We start from the raw sequence: 24,033 nt of genomic DNA on the forward strand, positions 1-24,033 counted from the left end.
TAATACTAATCCCTGACTGACCTGCAAGTCGTAAATGTTTCTGTACTGGATTGAAAACCTTGAAAGCCAAGACAGGAGAAATCTCACAAGCTCTGCTCTGTTGATATAAAATGTAACTATGTTAAAAAAAAAATAAAATTCTCTGTTTAAGGCATGTGGCGATACTTCTTAATCAAAGTTTGGCTTTAAAAACACGGTATTGTCCCCTACCCCCTTCTTTTATTGGTCAGTTAAGTAAAGTAAACTTATTCAAGTGCCTGTCCAGATATTTCCCTCTATGGCAGGCAGACAAACAGACTTAATATAATGTGACAGATACATACTGAAAAAGAAAGAGATATGTAAGATAAAACAGAACAAAGCAGCCCTCACTTAAATTTTGTTGCATTTAGAATATGAGAGTAGTGGTTACATTTTGAGAGGCAAATTAGAGAAGAATCAGTTAGCTGAAGTGTTCTAGCTCAGAGACACAGGATTTTGGATGTTGGTTCATTTTTCAGAGCTAAGACTCAGCTGTTTCACATTTAAAGGAGGACTTAAAATTAGTTTTATATAGCTAAATCTGGATGGAAACCTGTTCCCTAGAACAGCTTCGTGCTGTACCTTTGGTTCCCACTTTCTTTCCTTCTGTTCAGCAATGCTTGGCTGCTTCAAGAGGAGAGTTGTAGACTACTCATACAATGGCCTACAGCCTGGCAGTGAAGTCAGGAGCTCTGAATACAAGCCTCTAAAGGCTGAGGGGACATTAGGACCTAAAATTTGCACCTCCTGCCACTAGATTCGTCTGCAACGGAGGGTGAGAAAAGAATGGGGATTGACATCAACAACTGGCTTCCTAATGACACTTCTGCTCCATTAGAAGCTAGTTCACAAAAAGGCATAACTGCTGGATAAAAAATGGGTGCTGGCTTCTCCCACTTCCTATTGGCCCCTATGTATTCAGGGAGTTATATACTTAGTTTGGGAGAGGTGAACAGGATTTTGAAGTCTTTGAGGCACCTCTTTTTACTAGCTATGTAGACAACTTGCACTCTAGCTGTAGGAAGACTGGATATTCTCTCCTTCTCCTTTCTTTTGCTGCTAACGTTTAGGTGTCTAAAACACAGCTGTGTCCAGGCCCAACTAAGGAAGCTAAGACCTTGCCCAGAAAATCCTATATGTTCAACTACACTATATGTTCTAGTGCATCTTGACATGTACTAAAGATGTCTCCAGTGTTTTGAAATGGTATCACTGAACAAGTCACATGATATTTCACTTCTGTAATGGTTTTAGCCAGTATGGAGGATTTAAGTTGAAATATTGGGAAGTATCTGCACCATCTAGCTTTAGCCACCCAACTTTCATGCTTTGAATTATTCTCTGGAAGTAAAGTTTATCTCTCTCCAGTGATGACATCAGAAATTAAGACTCCTAAACAAAGGTGCTGTGAACTCCATCTTTCTAGAGACCTGAAGGATCAAAAACATAGTGAGGATAACTCCTGAGTAAGTCTGATATTCTCAGGCAATGGACAAAGCATAGTCTTAGGATTTTTTGAGGAGAAAATATTTGATAAATTTATATGCTAGTTGTATTGGTTGTGGAAGGAATATCCTTGCAGTGAAGTTCTTTCCCTTTCTTTGCAATGTCCTCTGAAGAGCACAATTCTGTAAGTCAAGCTTCTCCCAGAATTTAGTTTGGAAGCCTCCGTTTAAAAGGGTTGAGTGCATCACCTAATACTAATGATTATGACAATGCACTGACAAAAGTAGAAGACTACTGTAGGCAACGGTAAGAGAAAGTATTTGAGTCTTTGGTCCTCACATTTTAAACCTTTCCAGTTTGTTGCCAAAGCAGGATTTCTACGAGATAATTCATGACAAGCAATATTGAAAATTTTGCATGGAAGCCTAGCTACTATATAATGACGCTGCTGTTAGTCACAGAAATTATTCTAACACTGGAGCTGAGAACATACCATAGTCAGAATTGGTGCCTGGTTGCAGTATGCAATCAGCTTCCAATAGCAGCCAAAAAGCAATAGCAGCCAAAACCCCCTATCAGTTCATGCAGCAAATCCAAACCGTAGAAACATCCTTGTTACAGTAAGCAGTTAAGACATTACAAGCTTCTAGGTGGACATATTTCAGAGTTGCTTATTTTGATTTAACTAGAATATATTCTACGTGGATCTAGGCTTGTGTGAGTCTATAGTCTAGCCTGGAAACAGTAGTAGGAATCTTTGGAGATGATTGAGCCAAAAAGACTGAGTAAAAAGACCTGAACAAGCAGCAGTCATGAAGCATAAAGTAATATGGAATCTATAAAGAAAACATAGTAACTTCACAGGTATTGCTAGTTGTCATGCTACAAACACAGCCTTTAATGAATCATCTTCATATATATAATTTCAAAACAAAAAAGTATGTCTACTCTTTTAGTCTGAGGCCAAATCTCGATGCACCTGAAGCTTTCACTAATAATAATATAGCTTTATGTATGTTTCAGAATTTGGTCCCAGAAAATATCTCAGGAAAGAACTAAGAGAATCAGTAATTTAATGGAATGAGACATCCAACTGCTGAACATTTCTGTTTGCATATCTTGCAGAGCTTTCTGCAAGACTATCTTTAACTAGAATATATGGAATTACTTACTGTGCAAAGTGTCTCAAATGTCTTTTCGGAGACAAAGGATCCATCAAGACCAAAAAGAAAAATAGATGCGTAAGAAAGCATCCCTCCAAGGATAATAAGGTTGTTCATGTAGGGACTGGACATCTTTATTAGTCTATGGACAAAAGGTGATAGTGCATTAAAGAGGAAAGGATTACTGCTAGGCTATTAGAGCAATAAAGAAGAGCTTTTTGTAACCAGGCAAACAGATAACCCTTCTTGTATAACTCCATGAAATCTATAGGCATGCACACTATTTGCTGTTTTATGAAGTCTAGCATTGTTTCAGGTTTTTGAATGTTTAGTAAAAAGACCTTCTATTTTACTGATGGATTAATTAGCTAGGGTTAATGTTAATAGCAGACAGTCAAACATAAATACAAAAATTACACTTTCCAGACAATATAAAAGAATTCATCTTAACAGACAGACAATCTGTTTCAATGTGAATATATTACAGTGATTTCAATTAAATAGTTCTAAAATACTGTCCTTCCACAGTTTTAACATTTTCCTTATATATAGATAGATAGATAGATAGATAGATAGATAGATAGATGACAGACTCTACAAACATGACATTTAAATACCAAAGATGTAGTGACAGAAGTAACATGAATGCCTTACTTCTGATTTCTGTTTTTGATGTTGAAGAACAAGAAAGCACTGGCCATTATCATTCCTAGGATGGTGAGGGCAGAGAGGATGCTGTAGAGAGGCAGGGAGATCTTGCGTAGCTCCTCTTGTATAATTGTTTTGTCCTTTGGAGGCTCAAGGCCTAGAATTACAAGAAGAAAAAAAGGCTCAGCCAGATGTAGAATTTCTGTAAGAAAATTTGCCTCTCCTGAGTACTATACCTCAATTTGGCAGATTTAGCAACTGTGAACCACATCAGTAGCTGATTAAGTCATTGACTTTGACAGACATATGTTAGTCACATTGATTGACAAGAAGGTTTGTATTTCTGAAGCAGGTAAACATCCTCTTTGGAAGAAAAAACACAACAAAACCTTAATGTAGAACCCCATAAAATATATGGTAACTATCCTCATTTTAAAGTGTAAATAAACACTAAAATGCATGCTATGACTGTGAAGGTTACCAGGAAGTTAAGCTTTCCTGAAAAAAGTGACATATTGTCATCATCACCAGGGCAAATTCAAACGGCCTGTCTAGATACGTACCACAGCTGGAGACCAGCCTTGGTGTGGCATCAGTGGGGCAGGGACTGACAGCCCCGGGGGGCTGAAATGGGGTCTTGGGCTGTGGGCAGAGTGGGGGAAGCCCCAGGACGGGGGGGAGGCAGGGCTGCTGGTGCCCTCAGGACTCTACGGAATGGAACAACAGGGAAAAATGGATAGCAAAGTTTTTATAGGGACAGACCCACTTTGCAAATCCCTGCAGATGTGGACTTGAATGTCTGAACTTAAAAACTATGTTTAAAGCCATGTGCTTGATAGACATATAGTTCCACTAATTAAAGGCTTCTCAGTTTAATGAGAAGAATTACTTTCCAACAACTGCAATAAAGCTCTGCATTACCTACTCCCCACACTCCATTTTACCTGCTTACTAAATTTTTCCTTGCTACAGGGGATTGGCAAAAGGCCTTTTGCATCACTGCCTTCCTTCAGAAAGGGATTTGTGTGCCCTAGGTTGCCTGAGCCTGTCCTTTCACATCAGCTCTCCGTGGGGCTGCGAGAGCGACCGCACAGGGCGGAGCAGCTTCATTTCACAAAACATCTGCACAGGCAGAGCTCTGTGGACTCGCTGATCACAGAGCTGTAAATAACTGACTAGCAGCTGCCATAGCTAAATTTCACGTCCACTCTTCTGCTTTGCACCTAGAAGAATATTCAAGGCTTTGTACAGGTAGACAGAATGTTAGCCATACCAGTTAAGGTGAAACAATTCAGACAGTGGAAACTTGCTATCCTTTGATCTTTATGCCCAACATTTCTGCAAAAAAATTTCCTTTCAGGTCATCACAATAAAGTGACAGTCAAGGGGCCATTTGCTGATTTGATATTGAAGAAAAGTACCTGAGATTTTCCCCTTTTTCCCTGCCCACCTCAGAGCATGCATTTACAGTGCATGACACTTCACAAAATGAGGCAACAAGTAACAAGCCAAAAATACAATAAAGCACATGCCTGAATTAAAAGAACTAATATTAAAGAAAAAAACCCACCCTGCTGTATCTAAAATATACAGAGTATATTGACAATTTGTATTTATTAAATATAAGCAACCAGTGATTCTATAAAATGTATTTTCTTATTTGTGCAATGGCCATTCAATTCTGTTGCTTCTAATATTATCAATTATTGTTCTCTTATATGCAATTTTATGCAATGGTTTAAACAGGGCTATATTTACTACTCTTCATTTCAAATACTTAAAGTTACTAAGTTTTTTGTACTGCCTGGAAGATGTAACAACAGCGTCCTCCACACCATATACATGACCACCTCAATGAAAAATTAAGGTGTGTAAATGGAGAAGGTTCACTGTGAGTCACATTATGTATCTTAAGACAAATCTAAGACAGGCTATGTGTGGAAGGAACACCAGATGCAGTCAGAACAAGAACTAGGAGTCTGATCCTGAAAAAAGTCTGAAAAGAGAATTTTTCCCATCATCTACTATCCATAAAGGCATGGAGTTATGAACAAAACCTGTCTCCTGTTACCTGTTTCAACTTGCATATTTTCTCTGGAAATTAATGGTATTGAATCAGTATTCAACTACATCATCCGTTCCTCCTTGCAGCAAAAATAATCTGCTGGGTCCCTGACTTTGGCAACCGGGACAGATTCTGTACTCTTAATTTCCAAAGCCTCATTCTCCAGACAGCTGTGAGAAGTACCTGTAACTGTGCTCTTTTAAGTCCAGCAAATGATACCAAAAGAAAAGCTGGAAAGCTCCAGCAGACGGATGAGCAGTCATGGGTTGGATCACTGCAGTGATACTCCAGTCATGCTCATGTAAACCTTGAGTGTTGGGACACTGGAGGCAGGTGTAGTGGAGCACGGGATACAGCAGCTTGATACTCATCCAGCACTCCCAGGGGAAATCACATGGCTCTCATGAAGCTGACCTTATTTACTCCCATTACTGAATTGCACCATAGCAGAGCTCAAGATTAAATCTTAATTATTAGCTTTAAAAAGAATGTATATGTTTATACTCAGTGGTAGAGTCCCTTAAAAATTCATTTCAGCTGACATCGGGCTGCCATGATGACATATTCAGAAAGGCGTGGGCATGCCCACACCCCAGCTGCTGTGAGGGCAGAGGAAGTCCCCGTGTTAACTTTGGAGCAGCCTGGGGAAAAAAACCTGTGAGATACAGCAACACAGGCTGTATGCCTGCTGTTGGGAGTGCTGCTGGGCTGAACACCCTCCCTAGCCCTGTTTCACATGGGCCATCTTAAAGCTAGCCTTGATATTTTGAAACCTTATTTTCTAATTGCCTAACAGACACCTCCCAAAGAAAAACAACCACCTCCTTCTTGATTGTGCAAACATAGCACATGAGAGCATCCTTCAGGTGAGATGAACTGGCAGAGTGGGAAACGGGGATGAAATTAGAACGTTATTGGTTGGTGGAGATGAAATAGAAGACATATCTGCAGCTTGTTGAGATATGAAAGAACATTTGTATACACATATAAATTTTAATTTTTCCTGGTCCTTGGAATGAAAAACAATTATACGATACAAAAACGTTGCGATTCTCTTTTCAGAATTCTCCTTCTATTTTTTTAAGCATAGATCAGTTCCATTTCTCTTTATACAGTGTCACAGCTTTTTGATATTAAAAATCCTAAAACAGTTCTTTAACAGCATGCAGTCTTACAAACTACATACAGTTCTCCATGTCATTCCTGTACCTCTTTCCAGTTTTCTCTCCTACCTTGGAACCTGATGCTGTTGTTGATTATTTCCAGTTTGTCAGCCACAGCATTGTACTCTCCCACCTTCACTTCCTTTCTTTCTGCAGAGAAACAAGCAAGAGTGATTGTTTATGGCAGTTCACGTGTTCTCAATTATTTAACTGATTTTACCTTCTTTTTTTTGACAATATGTCAAAAGGGAAAGAAATATGCCTGAAATGTATGAATTATTAAAGCAGAATGCCAGACAGCTAACAACATTAAAATAAACATTTTTGATTCTTTAAAGAAATGCAAAAAGTATTTTTAAGAACTCTTTTACATAATCAGGGAATTGTTGTTACTGGGCACATACATCTCCAGCTTAAAGATCACACACTTACTTACTGGCTCACACAGTGTAGGACATTTTCCTGGGAGAATAGACATGGCTAAATCACACGTTCCACTCTCACTTAAACAACTAGGACATCTTGCTTCATGAAATATTTCCCAGGGGAGTCGTAGTGACAGGCTCCAGCCAATATGGAGTAGACTGGCTAGTTAACAAATATGCTGGGAATCTAATCTCTTATTCTGACTGGGAATTAACAACTCGTTAGTACCCTGACTGCAAAACATACTACGTTATACAATTAAAGCCAGTGTGCACTTGAGCTAAAATTTTACTGTTACTCTCGTCTGCTATTTTGGGACTATCATCACATTAGGCCTTCTTGTGCCCAATGGAGTAGAGTAACGCAGATATAGGAGCTTAATTTGTTTGGCTGCTGCCTTGGCCACAGTAGGTGGATCTCAGGCGCACATTTGTCCCACCCTTCCGATGACATCTGGCATCAATTAATTTCTGCTATTTCTGTTGGGATTTTGGTATGGCTTAGAAGTGCAGGAACTTACTAAATTATCACTTTTACACTAGAACTTTTACATTTTGATCAGAGACTTGTAAACCACAGGCGCATTGGCTAAAGTTTTCTTTGATGAGCTGGCTCAGTAGAGCCAAAAATTTTCTTTCAGGCCTCTATGTCTGGGCATGCACAACTCAATTTACATTTAAATTCTGAGATCATGACCCTATTTGTGACACTGATTTTGGAAGCTGATGATCTTGAACTAGATGGCAAATTTGAAAAGACTGTATTTCACCCAACAGCTCCACATTAACCTTTTCTCCTTTCTCACTCAAAGTGATTGTGCCTGTTTACTTCTGCTGAATGGAGCAGCTAGCTCCATTTTAGTAAAATCTACAGGCTGATTAATACTAATCTGAGAGCTTACAGGAGGCAAAAGTTTTCTTTACATAAACCACACTTCTTATTGTTACAATTGTTTACACAGAATTGTAGACTGGGCTGCAAATCTGGCAGAGATACCTAGGCATTTGCTATACCCCCATCAAAAGCTGGAGTTTCCAGTTCTGAAAACTGATTTGCCTTTCACATGAGCATGATCCACTTGTGGGATCCTAAGACTAGTTTGGAATAAAAGCATAATCCCCCGGTCTCCAGCAGCAGTTTCACAAAGCCCATCCACATAGCATTACATACTCTTAGGAGTAAATATAAGTTTATACTTTCTGTCACTGGCTGAAAATTCTCTGTGAAATAGATATATGCATAAATCCTTGACAGTCTTAAATAATAAACTCTTCCAGCTAGTCATCTAAAAGCTAAAATGGTTACTGCTAAAACCTGAACCAATTCACTTCCAATTCACATCTCTATTTGTAGCATGACAGCTATTACCTGTAGATCTAAAGCATCAAAACACAACATAGAAAGAAGAGAGACAAACACCAGGATGCATACAAACACATAATTTGCACATTAGATGCCAGATAGTCCACAACATTTACTTATACCAAATGGGGAGGACACGCACCCCGCTGTTGGTTTAGCCACAGCTTTACAGCAACAGGCTAAAATCTGACAACTCTCATGAACAACAAAGAGAAAAGATTAATTGCTCCACAAACATTTCTGTATGGAGCAGTTACTGGCAAGAGATTAGATGTGAGAAGCACATAATACATGGGGAAGCATACACAAAAGAGAGCGTAAATCTGTGGTCTACTGATTAAGGTACTGCAATTGAGAAACTTTTTCTGTCATTGCTTCATGTGACATACAATGCCATTCCTTTTCAACATTTATAAATTCTTACACGGCTTCCTTTACAGATGAAGTAACACTGAGAATGTGCCTATGATGGTAACTGCAATGTAGTGCAATATAGATGAGGCAGCCTACAACTAGCTAGTCTGGGCACCAGGAGCTAGCCTTCACAGGAATGGAGCTCAGTAGAGCTGTCCAGAGAAACAAACTTCTGTGGCGGACTGATTTGAAGAGTGAGACTCTTTTGGACTTAGAAACCCAAGAGTGTGGAAAAAAAAAAAAAGTGTTTAGTACCTAGGAACCACATTATCAGTGCCTTGTTCCTTACAAACTGGAAAGGACAGTTCATAGAGCGCATGCCAAGGTTTATTGATGTCAAGAAATGCCATAAAGATATCTGATATCTTAAAGTAGTTACAATTGTGGAAAGTAGTCTATGAGGGAAATACACCATATTTTTATTGAGAAGAAGGATATACTATCCATATCATAGTACCATTACAGGGGTGCTGAGCAGGAGACACAAATAGTCTTTGGGCTCTTTTGTACTCCCAGCAAGGAGTACCACTACAGCTGTTGGGTTTTCAGTTTCCCAAATACAAGTGGTGACCAGTGACAAAGTCACCTCCAAATATGAATTAAAGGAAGCAAGGAGGCAACAGTACGGCTCTTTGCTCTCTTGCATCGGCAGTGTAGCTGAGGATGGGACTGCAGGCTCTGCTTTTCTATATGCCATTCCCTCAAGTTCCCTTTGGAAATTCTGAGTTATTCAAGTCAGTATACTGTTTGCATAATGTAGCTCATACCTGTCAAAATCTCTGTGTGTTCAACAAGAAAAGGACAGAAGGAAGTGGAACTCCTTCAAATAAATATACCAACAAAGTGCTTTACACAGTATTCAGAATACAGTGTTGGCTTCTTTCTGTAGTGCTGTCATTATTTTTAACTTAATCTTTCCATACTCGTGATGGAGAGATTGTATTGAAATCCCCCTGCTCAGGTAAAAATAAGGAAAAAAAATATGAGGGGAAATGTACTTGTTTCATGAGATAATGTTTGTCCATACCATGACAGGAGCAGTGTGATTTTAGAACTTGAACCTTCAGCTGTTCTTTCACACAGGAACAGAAAAATACAAAAACTAACCATCCCAAAGAAAACTGTCCCAGAAATATGTCACCGAAAATTATGCCTATCTAACAGAATTATAAACAACTAACTCTTTTCATTAATTAATTGTCACAGAATAGATTACTGATATGGCCAAGATGAAAGCCTTCTGCCAACAAAGAACTGAACTACTCTTAAAGGTGAGTTAAAATATTTTCTTCTACATATTTTATTACAGAATTTTATAGCCCACTTTAAGCAACTCCGGACAAATTACTATTTAATTAACTGGGCCATATTTCACAAAGTTAATAAAACAGATTTTTAATTGCATATCAGGTAGTTACATGTCACATGTTATTGAATAAAAGCAAAAATAATCCTGCAACTGACATCAACTGAATAAAATAAACTTACCAAAATGCACAACAGTGTTGTGATTGCCAGCATGACTGATAACCACTTACACTGAGAATTTTCAGATGAGACTATGCTTACAGTTCCTTTCACTATATGTCATAATTTCCATTTCCACTACATTTTTGTAAATATACTTATTCACACCTCATGAAGATAGTTTCTACTGAGAGATGTTTAAGGATGAGAGTAAGAACTTGCAATGCATAAGAGATGTGACAGATGGATTTCCTTGTTTTCCTCTCTGTAGACAATGCCGGCTAGCTCCTAATGACACTAAGACTTTGTCTATATCTAGAGCTTATAGCACCTTCAGGTATGTCAGTCTGACTGAAATGGTACAAACAGCCCTAGTGGTGATACAGTTAAGCCAATATAAACATGTTTACACCAGTATAATCACCGGTATAATTTATGCCTATAATAGTAAGGACACTCTGAAATACTACAGTATCCTATGAAGTTACAAAAATATGTATATTGATATCTGATGCATTCATGAACTCCTACATGTCTAGTTGATTATACCAATGTAAAAAACTATGTCTAGCCCACCAGATCAAAGACAAATTAATAGGTCTGCCCTAGCATTACCGTGGTGCCGAATCCACATGGCTGTAAATGAAAATTAAGGACCACAAAGCTCTAAATAGCTTACCGTAGCTTGACACTACTAGTACTTTGTTATGTCTGCAGCTCTTTATAAAGTTAGAATTCCATGCAAACTACAAACATATGCAAGTGATGAGTATTCACTTTCCAACAAATATAAAGTAATTTTAAAGTAAATTTAATAAACTTACTATGGACTATTCTCCAGATAAGCTAAGGGTCACTAAGGTTTCTCATCTAAAGGACACTTAGGCTATTCTCAATTGAGAAGCAGCAGAAAAAAGACACAACCTATAGCTGAAAGCATACACAGTTATCTCGGTCTTAGTTTGTCCCGAAAAAACATCCTTGCATAAGGTGCCACCTCCATGTCTCCTTCTCTTTGAAAAGTTTTTCAAATTTTTTTTATATAGCTCCTCCTGCTTCTCCACTCCGGAAATTATCACTGTACTCCCTGAGAACCTTCCTCTGACATCAGTTTAACAGTCCCTTCTCCCACTCTTTGTCAGCTGCCCCTCTTGCTTAACCATCGTAATTCAGTGGGAGCGATTAGATGCTTAGCACATTAGAAAATCTTGCTGCATATTCAGCACTTAGCATCCCGTCTCAGGATCCAATATTATTAAACCTTGTCCTACAACAGAAACATTTAGCTCTTGCACATTGTTCCTCATCCATGCATCGCAGCCCAACAGCTATGGGAAATATTTACTCATCAGACCTCAGAAGAATTTTGGAAAATGCCCAAGTGGGGTCCAACAGGTGAAACTGAGAATGCACCATACACACCTGAAATGCTTAAAGATCCTTAGGAAGAGAATGACACTTAAATTTGGAAAGATTTTAATTTCAAATTTCAAATCAGTCTCCTAGATATGAATCAAAAATCATGCCACTGCACAACTACTCACACTTTCAAAGACACATCTAACCTATCTGAAAGTTCACCATTCACAAGCTATTGGCAACTCATTGACAGGTTCAGTCCAGAGACAGGGCGAAGGGTGCACAGACACATTACATGATAGTGTCCTGAGGCTTGCCTTTCTCCAGTTCGGCTTCTGGTCACATTCCCTTTTAAAGAGTGCATGTTTTTCTTTAGCACTTTAAACTGTCACTTTGCAATCATTTGTCACTGACAGGTCTTAGCTCTGCTTTCTCGTTCCCTCTGTTACCTACTGCAAAGGCTCCTGAAGAACTAATGATGTGCCACACTGAGTGACAGAAATCCTGCAACCAAGGGTATTCAGAGAACAAGTCCCAGGAAAGAACATGGGTGGAACACAAGCAGTGAAAAACCTAAGCTAGAGACTGCAAACTGATGGCAAGTCTGAGAACACTTCCCATATTTCAGTAAGTCCTGTGCAAATGGCCTGTGAAGTCTCTTCTAACCTGTCTTACCTTTGTTGCACTCATTTTGAAAGCTGTTTCGCAAAATATCGATCTACCACAAAAGCTGGAAATGTTGTCTTAAATACCTTTACATTACTGAATTAAACCAAGCATCATGAAAGCTAATTTCCTTCAGGATAAATACAGAAACATTTCATGTTGTGGATCCTGCAGAAACTCATAGCCAATTAATGTAATCTTAATTTTCATAATATATCCTTGTCAAACAGGACCAGGAAGCTTTTCATTTATCCTTATCACATATCAGCAATAACCAATACATGTTGAAAGTTTCCAATAAAAAAAAAAATATCACAAGAGAAGCTTATAAATAATGAATGAGCAAAGCCTTTTTCATGAATTTCTATCCACTTGTAGCCAACCATTTCTTTGTTTAAAGACAGAAATGTTGAGATTAAGAATCACAGTTCAAATAAGGAAGAAAATGTCAGGTGAGATAGAAGATTATTCTTCAGCAGAAGCTGCCGGAAAAGAAAGAATCAAGGAAGAAAAATATGTTACCCTTGCAAGGATTTGAATTACCACAGTTTTTACACTCGCAATTGGGAGTTAAAAATTGGTTTTGCCCAAAGAAATATTACCTTCATCTTTAACTCCTGCATAATTATTTCCTTCATTTGAAGTTCTTGTCTATTGCTTTATTCTGAAATCCTGGATCCCAGTGCATACAACATACAGGAAAGCAGTATATATAGCAAGTGATAATTACTCTTCATAGCCACTGCTCAAGTCCTATCTTTCATTCATCCATAAAGCAAAGCAGACAGAAAGGTTAAACCAGCCAAAGGGCAAACAGTGTATGTCAGCCTTAGAGTCAGTATAAAAGCTAAGAAGTCTTAACCCTGGGCTTATTTCACTACGTTAGTAATGGTATTTAGCCAACAGGAAATAACAAGCAAGCAAGCAGCACATAAAATCCTGAACTCATAAAAAATCTAGTTGTTTTATAACCCAAGAAGATTTTTCGATAAAAAAGTTCAAGCATCTGCATTTTTAAAAGCTTATGAAAATTAAATTCACTGATTCTTTTTAACCTTTGTTTTTATCTTCCTGCTTTTACATCTGTCTCCTATTTTCTTGTTAGACTGGTTTCTAGCTCTGCATAAAAATTTAGTAATATAGTTCATGTGGATTTTTTATCTTGAGTATTGATATATTACATATCAAAGAGCTATACAGTGAAATAAAAAATAATGATTTTGAGTTTAAAACAATTACTTCTTAAAATCTGAATTGTTAACACCATCATTATACCTTTCATTCAGGAAACTGAGAAAGTTATAAACAAATATACAATAATGAAGGCAGATTATCCATGAAAAATAATGACTGGTGTGATGAAGCAAATGTAGAGAGCTTACATTAACTCTTCTAAAATGAAATTCCTGTTTCTTAAGATGTTTAATAAATTCCTTGATAGTTTGAAATGAGGTTGTATATGAGATCACACTTCTTTTGGTTTGAATACTTCTAGCATAAAATCTTAACTGAGAATCATAATCAAATTGTATAACCACTGAAACATACATCAGAAACTTGAATTACCTTCAACTCCATTAAGGAAGTTAACAGACACAAACAAATATTCAAAGAATAGGTATGGTATGATTAGATTTTAGGATAAACATACGTGTAATAACTGCAACATCTCAGTCCAGCTAAGGGTTTTCCTATTCTATTATTCATCCTCTTTTATGAGTTGATTAACTTTTCAGAGAATGAAAATCCTCATCATTCTGAGACTTTATTTGCCAAAGTAAATTACTCTTTGAAGTCATACAGTACTTCAGAGTGTAAACATACATGTGTTTTTTAATATTAATATTTACCTAAACGTAACATCGTCTACAAACAAAAATAGATTTTTATTTCACTTATCATTTGGAATCACCTCTTCCTAGCAGAGTCCAAAATCGGTGTGCTTTTCCTGACTCAGAAATAGCATTGCAGATGTAAAACGACAGGCAGCCACCATGAGAAGGAATTTTTCTCAATTATTAAATTATAGCATAACTTCATTAATTGTTGTGTGCCTTTAAGTACCTTTACTCTCATACATTAGTCCATTTTCTACAGTGGGTGTGCTAGGAAATCAAACTGTGCAGACACACAGGCTTGGGCAGGCTTCCCGGGAGACCTCCCAGGAGCTTCCCGGGTTTGAAGGGCCGTCCAGGCAGTGACAGGTTTGGACGTGGATGCCACTGATCTGCAGAGAAGTCCCCCTGGCAGCAGCCCAGGGCCCAGCAGCAGCTCCATCTGTCAGAGTCTCTCCAGGCAAGGGACAACTGAAGCCAGGGCTGCGCAAGAGGTGGAGGTGCCAGTGAGAGAGGATGTGGCAATGTTTTGTTGCATTTTGAGCTTGATTTCAGAGTGCTGAAACATCAGAGGCCATGAGGCACAATCCAAGCCATACCGTGATACTGCACTAATTCAAAGACAAGGCACAGCAAACCATAGGACAGCAGCGTATCCATTTTGACAGCCTATGACACTTCCAAAGAAACCCAAGATGACAGAGCAGTAGTGTTTCCAGATCTCTTATCCAAGGGGAATAAATGCAATTATTATCTCTCAGATGCCCTGGAAACTGGGTAGGCACAGTGTGCACTATCAGGAGAGTCTGGCAAAGAAACATTTGAATCATTATCAAATTACCAGATAATGTCTTTTTAGTTAACCCAAAAGTTACTCATGAATTTAAGTCAAATTCACCAAATGGTGTTATTTATCTAGTGAAGAAAAGATTGGGACTAACATTGCTGTCAGTCTCTTCTGGCTCACCAGGTTAAGGTTCATCTGTAGCCCCAAAATCCAAGACAGTAGCCTAATCCTGGCTTCCATCAACTCTATCTGCTGGCTCAGCATTTAAGCTTTCCATACAAACCTGACAGAAGATGTGACTGGCCACCACCAAGGTTCGTCCTGACAGGAGGTACAGCCCTGGGGACCTGGGCAACCTTGACTCCAGCCCAGCTGCACACTCTGGTTGAATCAGACAGAATATCAGGGTGACCTGACCTCCGGTATGTTTAATATTCTAGCATTTAATTTGATTTTCTTGTGGATGCCCAAAAGAAGTGTTTCACTACACTTACTTAAACACATTACTTATCTAGCTGAAATTTTAAATTCAGTTTAATGTGGAGTATCGCTTATTTTTTGCAGTTAGGAAGACAAATAAAAAAACCCAACAAATCAGTTACTTAGAAAACCTTGGATGGTTCTTTCTTTCCCAAGAGCGGCTTTTCTTGTCAGTGTGGTGATGCACTGCATAACCGTTGACAGTAGCCCTGCTCTGTGGACAGATTCAGCTGACCTGACCAATGCTGCCAAGTCTCTGCCACGGTGGTTTTGAGGGCTGCTCGGATGTACAGAACAAGCTGCGTGATGCAGTCCTCCTTTTGAGCGTTGGGTGGGCCTTCCTAATTTACCTCATAACCAAACTTAAATGCCTAACATGACGGAAATAAAGATGTCCCCCACCACACAAGATGTGTGCTTGGCCAGAGGACAGGAGCAGACTAGCATGCCAGCTATTGCATAGACATGATAAAGTGACTGAGTGCATCACAACAAGGTTGTTTTCCCTCCACTTAGCAAGGCATGCCTGCTTTCTGGTAGTCTCACAAAAAGCAGGGACAAAACAGAGGCTCCGTTATGGCACATTTGGATGCATACCTATGATTACACGATTAGGGCCTTCCCTCACCATCTGTCAGGGTTGTGCTTCCCCTCCCTGGGGAGGGAAGGGCTCAGCACATGCTGAGCAGCCTCACAACAGGCTGTGCCTGGTCTGCTCCAGCTGAGAGGTCAGAAAATGAGATGGTCTGGCTCCTTTCTTATGCACTGCACCCCTAAAGCTTTTTCAGAGTTAAGAGTGCATTATTTAGAGGTTGGAGTTTCACAGTTACCATGCCTGAGATGGGAGGAGAGCAGCAGCTGTTGTGCGTATTATGAGCGTTGGATCTGAACTACTCACTATGTCCTTGAATATTCACTCTTGTCATTACACCAGGTGGCCTGTGAAAACACTGTAGCACATGAAGAGCTTTGAATATCTTCTTCATCATTTAGGGTCAAACCCAGAGGCAGAATTCCCACTGCCCTCATCCTAAGATACAAAATAAGATAGCTGAGGCTGCGCTGAACACATTTATACAAAGCTGCGAACTCTATGCTCTTTTCTGTCTTGTAATTTGTACGGTAACTGCCAGGGTTTTTTCCTGTACAAAAAAAGCCAGTTTTAGCTCAGCCAGGCTGGCTTATTCCAGATATTTTATTCAGAAAGAGTAGGGGAAGCATTTCAGAAAAAAATTAGAGCAACAAAGAGCCCACTTGTGTAATAACCTGCATCTGCAAGTGACCCCTTGCCGAGATATAGGGGAGACTATGAAGGCACCCGAATAGTGATACTCCCCTAGATCACTCTTCCAGGTTCCAGTGCTGAGATGAACAAGAGACCTGTCACTCAGAGACCCATCAAAAGCCACAGACATTGAGACTTTCAAGCTCTAGCCCTCTGCTGACAATCAGGTCCCCATGCAGAAGCCTGGTTCAGGGCTTAGAGGCACATGGGATCACAGATTGTATTTCCCTGTCCTCAGGGAGGTACGCTCCCCATCAGGGAAGGGCTTGTCACTGCTACATTTAGGGATGGCACACCAGAGACTGAGACAACAAGAAACATTACACAAGCCCAGGATGCCCATCAAACCCAAGAATTGCATGATTCATTGATTCATAGGGTGAGAAAAGTGTCGAGAGTGCTACTTTCAATGTTTTTACGAGCAGAAGTGGCTGCTAGGAAATCCCTCTTTGAAGTCTATGTTTCTTGACTGTCTTTTTGACCCCCAAGAGGCTACCTGAGAAGTTTGGAAAGTTTGGGGTACCCACCAGGAGGAGGGGTGCTGTGAGACCATAAGCACACGTGTGAGGAACCTAAAGCCTGGGGCACTGGCCGAGGGGCACAGGTGCTGAGGCTGTGCAGCCCCATGCCCTAAAGCACTGGAAGACATGAAATCTCTGTGAGAAATATTGGCAGCTAGAAAAAATGACCATGTCCTACTCAGTTCTCACAGGCTTTAAGAGACAGATCCAGAAGATGGATCCACTCATGGGAGACTGGTGATCTACAAAAGAAGTGGTGGGTTCTAAAAAAACAGCATTTGAAATGTTCTGTGTAGCAGCCCAACCCAACAGGCCGCTACAATGACATTTCTCACTTTATGAATTTCCATTTGACACCCTTTTTTTTTGGATGTAAGTGTATGTGAATTGTATGTCAGGATGAGGCCAAAACAGTTTTGAAAAGTAAGATGGTAGTAACAGTCAAATCAGAATTTCATCCACCCTGATGCACATTTTTCATGTTGGTAGAGCTGTTTGACTTCCTCCCATTACTACCAGTACATTTTAGTAAGATGCATTCTCGTCTTAAACTTCAAAATTTATCACCGCTACTATTTCTTTATTTTTCCTTTTAAATTCTAACGGCATTAAAACTTACAGAAAAAAAAAAAAAACCAAAACCAAAACCAATAATATTTGCAAAAGAAAGCTAATTCAGGAAACTATTTTGGTTTGGTTAGATTTTTTTTTAACCTGTAAGCTGATCTTCTATTCAAGAGGAAAAAAACACACTCCAACTGGAACTTGTTAAAAGTCAAAGTTCCAGAGAAATAAATCCATTTTCCTGCTACTTCAGTGAACCTCCACTTGCTTTAACAAGTTTCTTGTAACCTCTTTGTACTACTAATCCACTGGAAAAATCAGAAAGGAGGAAAAAAGAGCCAACAGTAATCTCCCCTTAGTACTAATTAGGAAGAACACATATTTTACTAAGAGCAAAGAAAGTGGTTTAGAAGACTGATTAAGATACAAAGAAGAGTTTTGAAGTGATAGTCCCTGATTTTGTCTTTAATGATTGCTTCAAAATTTTCCTAAAATATGGTATGCTTCGTTGTTGTGCTGTTTAATTTTAAATTCTGATTTACTTTTCCTTTTATTTCTTCATCTGGAGTTCGAATAGCTAAAGAAAACAGGCCTGCATTATGAGAAAAAACTTCCAATGGAAAGCTACAGACATTAAATTATAATTACTCTAAATAATAAAGGATTTAATAATTCATATAGAGCAGTTATATAATACACCTGACAGACAGCTCTGGAATAAAGTTGTCTGGCAAAGCACAGACAGATCACACAAGTATTTATGCATAAGCATAGCTTTCTTTTTGTGCATAGCATTAAATATACTCCTCTAAGAGTTTCCAGAATCAAAACGGATATTTTAGGTACAGAGAGAAAACAGTTCGACACAACACTCATAGTTTGAACAAATCTATTCTGCCCAGAAAATTGATAGCATACAGCAATGATTATTTTAGTTTGAACATTAACTTGTTACAAGAGGACAGGATTTATGCCTGTAGGAATGAAATATAATACAAGGCAAAAATCTTTGAAAAGCTGATTAAAGCTAGAAAAGCAGAAGTATGCATTTTTTCTCATGTATCACTGTATTGCAGTATGACAATGAAGAACAGTAGACACTTTATAATTGGCTGGGCATAAAAGACTAGATTAAATAACCTCTGTAGAGGCACAAAATTCTAGAAAACTGGTGTAAAAAACTAATGTCATTAGTTTTTCATTACAACTGGAATCAAAACTTGAAAAATTCTAGTGTTTCAAATGTGCGGGGTATTTGTCTCCCTGTTCTGGCATAATGTTTTGCCTTTTGCCTGAGATAATGTTAATGTTGTAGATGCATGATGAATAAAGAAAGCTGAGGTTTGTTTGGAGTATGAGAGCAGGAGGAATTCTAGAAGCAGTAAATGCCAAAAACAGTTTCAAGAAAAAAAAAATTCAAAAAGCTTTCCCCTGAAACTGTTAGCAAAGTATTACTATAAGCTATTTACAGAAGTCAGTTGTCCCACAAACTTTAATTGTAACAAGTTTGAAAGTCAAAACCACAGTGATTAAACTATGAGAAGGAGATTTAAATCTTACTTGAAGTAAGTCAATATGTATCTCAATGCATATGTATCTAACCAATTCATACCAATCCCTCGCTAGTTACAGCATTCAACGGAAATTTAAATTACAGAATGTTTCAGAAAGAAAAAAAAAGATTGAATGGAGCAGAATCATAATCTATGTCATGTGTTTTATATAGTTAGCAGAATTATGAAAAACAAGCACTTTACATATTTGACCATAAAACTTTAACCCCCCAAATTTTAAGAACCTCAGTACAAAACTATATTAGAAAAAGACTACTTAAACTTAGGTACAGTTTTTGTCTCTTCACCTTCTTGTACACAATTACTTCTTATGCAATAGCCTTTACAGATTAATGGGACCTATCAATGCAAGTCAAATGCTCTTACTAACTGCTTTTCAGTATAAGATGTAAAAATGTTGTCTTGTTTTCCTATGTTTTGGGTAGGTACAGAAAAATCTAGCACAAATCACTTGTTTCTAGATTTAAGTAACTTTGATTTAAGCAAGAACAATGGGATGTAAGACAATAAAGGTACTCATGAGCACACAGCAGCCAGAAACATGTGAAACATAACCTAGAGAAGCAGTCACACTTCTTGTGCAACACCAGTGCCTGGATCCTCACTTGCATATTTGGAAACCTGGGGACCCCAAATTCCTTTCCGTATTCCTTATTCCTGATGCTCTCCTCACCTCAACAGTGTTACCGTTTCAGCATCTAGCACCTCCTGACTTTCTCAGAGGAATGGAGATGTCCTGGTCTTGGTCCTGGTAGGACCAGGACCAGGAAAGAGAAGGGACAACAAAGGTGCCAGGATTTATGGCACGTGTTGCATGGTGCAACACCTGCTAAGACAGAGTTTGCCTGTGCCAAAAGCCCACCCTGCTTAAATCACTTTATCACTCAACCACACCACGTTACTCCTCATTGCATCAGTAGCATGTGTAAACATGGGGGAAAACACAGCTGCTGAACAGAACAGTGCTCGTGTGGCATCCTTCTCTGTTCTGGCCTTGCTGCAAGAGGAGCCGCTGGCTCCTTTTCAATCACACCATTCATGGGAGAGCACTGCTGTTTGGCAGTGCCCCTGTTTCCCATGTACAGCACCAACGCTGTAGCTTGCTTTGCCTTGCTCTGCTGAATAATTTCTGGCATGTAGCAGCAGATGTATTCCTAGAAATGGAAGTTTCTTACTTAAATGGAAAATATTCTATAACTTCCATAGCCTAAACCAGGAGACACAATGTTTCTGCAGGTGCTTTTTGTATCTGAGCTGTAGAGGATATCAGTGTTGCAATTCATGCAACCGGGGTGAAAGTGATTCTCACTTCTGCAACCGGTATTGAGACCATGTCAACCTGCTGCATCACTTGGGTTATTTCTTTCCTGTGTAGCATGCCCCCAGTCATTCTGGCAGATTTTGAAGCTGTTTTTTTTATTCAAAGATAGTACATCATAGGTTTTCTGGTGTTTCTTGTGCATGTTTCTGGGAGCGATGGTGGAGCTACTATGAAAATTTTATGGGCTCTTCTGGACTAGCCATTAACAACACAGTCCTTTCCAGTTCATGCTCTACCCTCAAAATATTGAATCCCTTTACTGCTTTGACACCTCTCTCCCAAATATACCAAAAATATTCTGTTTATATGTCAATATACCTCAACTGTCCCTAGTAAAGCAAACAAAATCTTAACCTGTGCCAAAATTTCATCATTTTTCATTGTTTGTTCTTTTCAGCAGGATAATAGGGCTGAAAAACATTTTGTGAGACCAGAAGGACTGACAGAGAGACCACAGACCAGAGAGCAGGTTAAAACACGTACAGATGCAGGACACAGCTCAGCAGTCAGGTAGGGCAATCGCACTGAGCCCAGTGACCAGAAGGTGCAAGTGGTGGGAGGCGCAGAGAGATGGTGGGAGGAGAAGGACACTGCCTCGCCATGCTTCATTACCAAAAGTTATAGCAGCTAACCCTGACCAGAGCCCTGTGAAACAGCCATGTAGATCCATAACCCTTGTACACCCCCAAAAGAAATACTACTTACAGGCCTTTTTACCTATCATTAAGTTCTTAATCTTCTTCTATTTGGAGAATTTATGTTCCTCAAAACTGATCAACTGCTTTGGGCATATCACCACCATTTTGAAATTCACAAGAAAAAATCTGAAGAGTTACAGGTCTCTTTCAACCAGGTCCAGTTCAAAAGCAGCAATTCACCAACCAGACAAGTGTACCTACTCAGTTTGCGATTCTGTTTATAAATCTGTCCTATTGAGTTTCCTGATTTTGCCTATAAAAATGAAGTAATGAACGAACAGCCAGAAAATATAAACAGATGCTGTATTTTTGATAATGTATGAAACCATTATGAGTTTTTTTTAACCCAGGGAATGATATTCTCAGATGCACTGTTTCTGTATCCTTTAGTGAGGCCTTCCAGACGTTTGAAGGTTTTTACAGAAAGTGTTGTAAAGCCTATACTACTGAAAGATAACTGCATTCAACTGAAAACAAAAACTCAATCCATCTTTGATCTAGCTTGTACATTCTGTGTTACCTTCCACAGTTAATACTGTTTTTGTGAAAACCTGCCCACCGATTTTAGTAAGAGAAATTGAGTAAGTCTGTTCAGAAGTGGTCCAGTTTCCTGCTCCTCTTTTCTTAATAAAAGCCTCCTTCTTTACACCCCATCCAAACTTTTCATTGAGTTTAAACATAGAATTACCTGCTATCTGAAACCCAATAATATGCTTCTTAATTATCTAATTCCTATTCACTTAAAACAAATGATAATAATTTATTCTATACCTTGACCTAGCACAGAGTGTAATTTAATAATCAACAGAGCACTATACACATAATTTGGTGAAAAATCCATTTGGAGAATCTTGAATTTCTCTGCTTCTTGCATGAGACATTTTCTTAGAGGAATCTGTGTATGACTAATTTAGTTCTATATCAGAAAGAAAACAAGCCTCTTGAAGATCAAGTTGCACAGAATTATCACAACTAATTTTTACTAAGAGCATGTCAGCTCAGATGATATTTTCTAAAATTATATTACTATAGCTTTTATAGAAATCACAAATAAAAGAAAGAGTTTTAAAGCCAGTTTTAAAAGGACTAATTCCAAACAAAGTTACAATTTTCTCAAAGTATTTGGTTTTGGGTGGAAATAAATCATGAATTAATGAAATCAACTTACAGTTCTCATTACTGTATAAATGATAATATTTTTTCTTTTCTTACTGAAAATAAATTAATCTTGTAACTTTATTTGATTGCCAAACACAACCAAAAAGTGGAAAACATAACTGTTAAAATATTTAGATCTCTTTCTCCAGTGTTAAACAGGATTACCACATTTAGCAAAAATTAGTAAATTATCACAAATATTAAAAAAGGAAAATAAAATTGCAGAAGATAAAGATTTAAAATTATATATTTATAGTCAAAAACAGCATAATATTTTTTGCTGTAGAGCTGTGATTGTCAAAATATTCTCTGCTGACAAAAAAATTGATAAGAGAGAGACATGGGAGTTAGCTCTGTCTGTACTCAGGCCACTAGGCTGCAGACACCAAACTGTCTGGCTTACTGCACTGAACAGCAGGCACCACAAGGGACAAAGTCAGCTACAGCTGTCCAGCAAGTCTAAGACAATGCGCAATCAGAGACGTGCTTCAGGGAGCCCACAAAATCTCCAAAACCCAGGTATGACACTAATGGTTCCTGTGCTCTTAAAGTTCATTCTGGCACTGAACTCATCAGCCTGAGATGATACATCCCACAAGACTGCTCAGACAAGACAGTCTTTAGCTGAAGTCACATAAGATAACACATGGAAAAAGTCTCACCATTTCACAGGCTGTTGAGTCTCTAACCCACTATACTGTTCAGGTACAACTGAGCTTTGGCATCATAAATACACATTCAAAATAATTTCCCACACCATTATCTATTACAAAACTAATACGCTCAGTTTTTTGAAATAAATTCTTGTTCCCAACCATCTGTAAAGCCAGGCTAAAGGCTGAAGCCTGACCTTAACAGAAGTACTTTTCACCCGTGGGTGGATCTCCCAATTCAGAGTTCAGCCATGGAGAGGGTAAGAAGTGCAACAGAGCCTGGCATTAGCAGTCTTGCTGAAAGCTTCCTGGTTTATGGATGGTGTAACTGTTTGGAGTTTACCATGATTTGCATGTACAAGAAAACTTTATGCATCCAGCAATGTAAGTTAGGATGTTAAAGCCTCCTTTTTCCCCTTGTCCTGCTAGAATAACCCATTCAGGGTGATATCCCTACCACTTCTGCTCTGAGGAACTACTTTTCGGATTTTCTTCGTTCTCCAAATTACTGTGCTGGGGGGAGATTGAAATGAATTTAATCTTAATTTAATCTGAATTGGCATTACTAAAAAATATAGTTTGGGCTTTCTCAACAAGGATGCCAATTCTCAAATTTACAAGTTTAATTTTGTTTGATTTATTCTTCAGCAGCAGCAGAGTATTTTTGTGAGATTTAAAGCCAGTAAATAATAAAAGTGTCTGAACTGGGTTATTTAAACTTTATTATATGACATCACTGCAGAGTTCAAACATACACAACAGGCAACTTAACAGTGCCTGATTTAGCTCATTATTATTAATGTAGTTAATTTCTCCCTTTCATAGCTACTACACTGTTTATTAGTTAGAAGATTCGGTGGGATTAATCTGTCCAAATTTCACTGAGTTGAAGCTTGTCCAAGCTCTGTGCAAAGATGTTGGGGAAAACAGGCACTTCTTTTAGAGCATGATTTGCTT

At 38.5% G+C, this 24,033-nt stretch overlaps 1 protein-coding gene across 4 annotated transcripts in view; it reads right to left on the bottom strand.

Annotated features, from left to right (window-relative positions):
• The window catches only part of GABBR2 (gamma-aminobutyric acid type B receptor subunit 2), a 487,740-nt gene that overhangs the window by 166,330 nt on the left and 297,377 nt on the right, over positions 1-24,033 (bottom strand). For all 4 annotated transcript variants that reach the window (XM_009471273.2, XM_087758773.1, XM_087758782.1 and 1 more), the window contains 3 exons: positions 6,576-6,656; positions 3,285-3,435; positions 2,640-2,772 (listed from right to left, as the gene is read on the bottom strand). In XM_009471273.2, coding sequence (XP_009469548.2) covers positions 2,640-2,772; positions 3,285-3,435; positions 6,576-6,656 — 365 coding nt within the window. The remainder of the gene's footprint in view (positions 1-2,639; positions 2,773-3,284; positions 3,436-6,575; positions 6,657-24,033) is intronic.

Source organism: Nipponia nippon, unplaced genomic scaffold (assembly GCF_047370975.1).
Source record: "Nipponia nippon isolate SJK-2023a ecotype South Korea unplaced genomic scaffold, ASM4737097v1 scaffold_1, whole genome shotgun sequence".
Taxonomy (NCBI): domain Eukaryota; kingdom Metazoa; phylum Chordata; class Aves; order Pelecaniformes; family Threskiornithidae; genus Nipponia; species Nipponia nippon.